General features: G+C 62.2%; 1 protein-coding gene across 1 annotated transcript in view; it reads left to right on the top strand.

The window, feature by feature from the left end:
* The window catches only part of VOLCADRAFT_88866 (uncharacterized protein), a gene marked incomplete at both ends in the record, with an annotated part of 45,173 nt that overhangs the window by 30,554 nt on the left and 13,292 nt on the right, over positions 1-1,327 (top strand). The window contains 3 exons of the mRNA XM_002948557.1: positions 48-189; positions 597-701; positions 1,138-1,200. Of these exons, the coding sequence (XP_002948603.1) occupies positions 48-189; positions 597-701; positions 1,138-1,200 (310 nt within the window). The remainder of the gene's footprint in view (positions 1-47; positions 190-596; positions 702-1,137; positions 1,201-1,327) is intronic.

Here is a 1,327-nt window from a genome sequence, read left to right as displayed (position 1 = left end):
AAAACTCTCCCCCCTCCAACCCCCCGCGCGTCACACAAACCGCGCAGCACAAACGCCGTGTGGTGTATGGTGGGGCACATGCTGGGGCTGGGAGACCGACACGGGGAGAACATCCTGCTGGACGGCGCGTGTGGTGACACGGTGCAGGTGGATTTCGGATGCCTATTCGATAAGGGCCTTACGTTGGAGGTGAGAAGTCCGGGATGGGGCGGGAGGGGACTGTGCGTGTGTGTGTGTGGGGGGGGGGTTAGGGGTTTGTCCGATCGTATATATATCGGCTTTTTGGCCGGCTTCAGGCTCTTCCCCTGCTCTTTAAATCATCATTCTGCTTGCTGCTACTTTGCAGCTCCCCCTGCAGTGGTGCACGCGTCTCTATCCATCTCTATCTCTACCGCTATGTCCCCCTGCAGTGGTGCACGCGTCTCTATCCATCTCTATCTCTACCGCTATGTCCCCCTGTGCGCACTCTACAGTCACACTACAGTAGTGCCGCTTCTCTAGGTCTCTTATCTCCCCCCGTTGCGCACTACACTACACTACACTACACTACACTACAGTGCTCTCTCGCCGCAATGTCGCCGCCGCCGCTGCCGCAGGTTCCCGAGATGGTGCCCTTCCGTCTGACCCAAAATGTGGTGGACGGGTTCGGCATCAGCGGAGTGGAGGGCACGTACCGCCGGTGTTGCGAAACCACTTTGCAGGTGGGTAGGGTGGGGAAGGGTTGAAGGTGGGGGGATCCTAGATACGGGTTTTCGGATGCGGGTTTTGGGGGAAGAAGGGGCCCGCGGTGTGTGTGACGAGGTTTCCTCTGTATTGTTGAACCCACACCCCAAGAGCCGGAACAGGCCGGGGATGGAGAGGAGTCTTGTTGTGTGCTTCAGGCTCAGTGCGCAATCTCGCGTGCCGGAGCCTTGACTCGTGAGGGCGTGCACGCGTGCGGCGCCTCCCAGCCCCCGCCAAAGCCCCTCCACACGTTTGACTGTCCGGCTATCTTTGCTTCATTCGCCTTCCAGTGGCTCGTCTTACCTCCCCTACCCCCCGAACCCTCCCCCCCGAACCCAATACCCCGCCCCCAACCCCCTCGCCCCCCGCCCCCCCTCACCCCCCACCCCTCTCCCCCCCTCCCGCCCCCCTCAGGTCCTCCGCCAGCACCGCGAGACTCTGATGACGTGCGCGGAGACCTTCCTGCACGACCCCCTGGTCGAGTGGAGCAGCAGGCCGCAGGGGGGAGGCAGCAGGGGCACGGCGGCCGCCATGCAGGCGAGAGAGGACGGCCGGCTGTCTGTCTGTCTGTCTGTCTGTCTGTAGACATGTCTTATCGGCTCCT

The sequence above is a fragment of the Volvox carteri genome (assembly GCF_000143455.1).
Source record: "Volvox carteri f. nagariensis unplaced genomic scaffold VOLCAscaffold_10, whole genome shotgun sequence".
Taxonomy (NCBI): Eukaryota; Viridiplantae; Chlorophyta; class Chlorophyceae; order Chlamydomonadales; family Volvocaceae; genus Volvox; species Volvox carteri.
This window is presented reverse-complemented; position numbering and strand designations above follow the sequence as displayed.